This window comes from Habropoda laboriosa, unplaced genomic scaffold, assembly GCF_001263275.1.
Source record: "Habropoda laboriosa isolate 0110345459 unplaced genomic scaffold, ASM126327v1 scaffold30, whole genome shotgun sequence".
NCBI lineage: Eukaryota > Metazoa > Arthropoda > Insecta > Hymenoptera > Apidae > Habropoda > Habropoda laboriosa.
The window spans coordinates 2131696-2134839 of NW_017100178.1; the positions used below are offsets into that span (position 1 = coordinate 2131696).

General features: G+C 32.1%; 1 protein-coding gene across 1 annotated transcript in view; it reads left to right on the forward strand.

The window, feature by feature from the left end:
- The window catches only part of LOC108578957 (lipase 3-like), an 8573-nt gene that overhangs the window by 4841 nt on the left and 588 nt on the right, over positions 1-3144 (forward strand). Inside the window, exon 5 of the mRNA XM_017942380.1 lies at positions 489-662. Within this exon, the coding sequence (XP_017797869.1) occupies positions 489-662 (174 nt within the window). The remainder of the gene's footprint in view (positions 1-488; positions 663-3144) is intronic.

Here is a 3144-nt window from a genome sequence, read left to right on the forward strand (position 1 = left end):
TAAGGGGTTCCGTTGTTTCGAGAGACAAGTGATGCACTGGCAATAATTTCGTTGTAAGCAGAGGTGTAAAGGAAATCTGAAGACGAACGTCGTTATTCTTAATGGAATGAGTATCTTTTTATACTAGAATTCTATAAAGTAATGATTTCTGAGGAAAAATGTATTAATAATTTAATAATAACGAAGTGCAACAAATAGTTTTAAGATATTCAACTTTTAAGCAATTGGTATTGCGCTGATATGGAACCATGTATCAACCTCGTTGTCTGAGACCATAATTGCGGAGTAAGTCTTGTGAACACTGAATTGAAAGTTGAATATCACAAAATTGTTGGTTTTAGAGCAGAATTCTATTATAAAAAGTTACTTACTCGATTAAACAAACGAAAAGTTAGTATAAAAATAATTCTTCTAGGATAAGTGAAATATCAACTGAAATATAACTGAAATAAAATAAAATAAAACGAATGAATCTGATTACATTACAGTGGATCGGCGAGACATTCGGTTACCCAGAATTACGTTCACGTTATCCTTGGGAAAAATTTGTGTCAAACGTACTATGTCGAGATGCAACGGCGCAGCTCTTTTGCAACAACCTTATGTTCCTAGTCACAGGTTTTGTTCAGGCGAACTTAAGTGCGGTAAAAATCTTAATAATTTAACTAATTCTCATTAAATGAAAAAAATTATTGAACGAATAAAAGAGGTATTTTCGGGACGTACGGAAGTAATAAACTATACTCTATTGGATTGAATCATAAATAATTGTGAATGTATATAGTGGATAATCATTTCAGAAATTTCAAATGATTCACAGCTCCTTATGATCCTTATGATTTTTAATTCGTATCTGAGAATGTGTCAGCTTTGAAAAACGATTATCGACAATTGCAGATCAATTGCAGATGAAATTTTTCGACAATTTAAAATTTTGAGGAATCAAAGTAATACGTTCCCCACATGGGTATGATGTGAAAATTCTAAAGCGATCATACTGTAATGACTACATATAATGAAGAAGGTTGCGACATTATCTGTGGCGAGTACCAGCGCTCGCCGTTGCTCGTGAGCGGCGCTACGAACAAACTTAGGAGCAAGTAATATCGATAGTCGTTAAAGTGGAGTGGGAAGCAGCGGTTGTGGTGGGAGTTGTAGGCTTGTAAATAGGTTCGTAAATAGGTAGACGTACTTATGTTGGTACGTTCGAAGCGAGTGTCGTGAAGCGTTTTGTACCATCAATTACTCTTTTTACCAAGTACCTGATAAAAGAATTTATTAAATAGTTACATTTTTTATGGCTAAGGAAAGTAATTGCGTAAGCAGTGAAGTCCTGCGTTTAATTGCAGGACATCCTTATTCTAAGATTCTTGAAAATCGTATCTGAAGGCTTATGATTCATTTCTCGTCGCTAGCTGATTGCCAAAAATGTCAGAAAGTATGTAAAAAGAAATTCGTACCATCTGAACGAAAATGTACTTCAATCTGTAGCCAGTACCAGTAATTATTATAAAAAAATACCGACAGCCGAACAATATTTTGCTAAATCATTCTAGGGATGATTCTGAACGCGAAGTGCCATATAAACGTACCTTCTAAACTCAATAGGAAATATAATATATTTTATTTTCTTATACACGAAATAAGGAAACACTCTTATGAAAGTTTTAGATTTTCACTAATTTTTACGTGTTTTGACTACATATCTAACTGAATTTTTATCTTCTGTACTATTAATCGTACTTTTCTAAATAATTTCTTCATTGGAATGGAAAGATGTTTTTACTATTAAAAAATTAGAAATGTGTTTGTTTTTGTTCTATAGATGAAATTTTATTTGTAAAAATCTGTAAAGAATGTATCGTAATCCTGTAACTTTCTTTTATAATACATATATCAATTTTGTGCACATGTTTCCTTTAGAAAACAATATTACAATAAACCACCTAACATCGCCCTGTATGCCAATTCAGATATGTATTCGAGTCCTATGGCAAGTCAATTGTATTCTTTGTAACGACATCATATTATGTATAAGAGTATGTAGCGTAGACCTGAGAAATGTGAATAAGCGAAAGAGCGTTTGATTGTTAAATTTTTTAGCCGAGCGATCACTACTAAATTCATACAGTACCCCACCACATCGTTGCTCGCAAAAACGTAGCTTACTTCTCGTCTATTACTGTATACTCGGGTCAGACTAAAAACTGCTCTAAATAGAGCAACTCGCTAAACGGCTCTGTTTAGGGTAATTGATTTTCAACTGCTATATAAAATTTTTTAAACATACTGTAATGGAAGTACCGGTTCAGATTTCATATTCTTTCACGCCTGTCCGATTTTACGACCGCGCTATAGCTCTTCCACCCCTATACATAATGTTTAAGATAAGCCTGTTTTATTTCATCACGTTCGTACAATGAACCTAGTCTTCATTAAATATCATTTGTTTCCCTTCTTTCGAAACGCTTTACATGAAAAAACAAGCGAATATTTCGCAGCAAAAATTAACAAAACGACCATTTACATGAATAAAGATTCTACATAATAGTAAATAATATATTTTTGATTAAATCATTTTGTAAATTTGCTTAAAGGGCTGTAAAGTTAGTGTAAAGCAATATTGTAAAGGCAAAGTGTAAAGGCAATTACTTACAAATCAATCCAATAGTTGGAGGCAAATAACCAAATTTAGATCTTGCTGCCGTAGTGATATTTTTCTAAATTCTATATCAACTTCGCTCGACACGTACCAACACAGTTTTAAAAAGAATGCGTAAAATAGATATAAAGACTTTGACGACTTCTGATTTTTAATGTTACACATTATTAGTGGCTATTTGAATAAAAAATTTGAAACTTTCATCAGGATATAATTCCTACTGGTTAATTACAAAACAGTTAAAAATAAAATTGAATCAAATAATTAAAAGGAATTAAATTATAAAGGATTGTGTAATACTTCTAAAAATATTCTATTTTCAACTAAATCTATGGGTTCATTTTCAAGATATGATGCTTATGAATTTAAGAAATGTTACCTTGAAAAACACGCGAATAATAGCTATCTACTCGCCTTCTATATCACTCGCCTAATTTATTATATTCTTAATAGACGTTTTGATCTCCTTACTTTATTCGTGT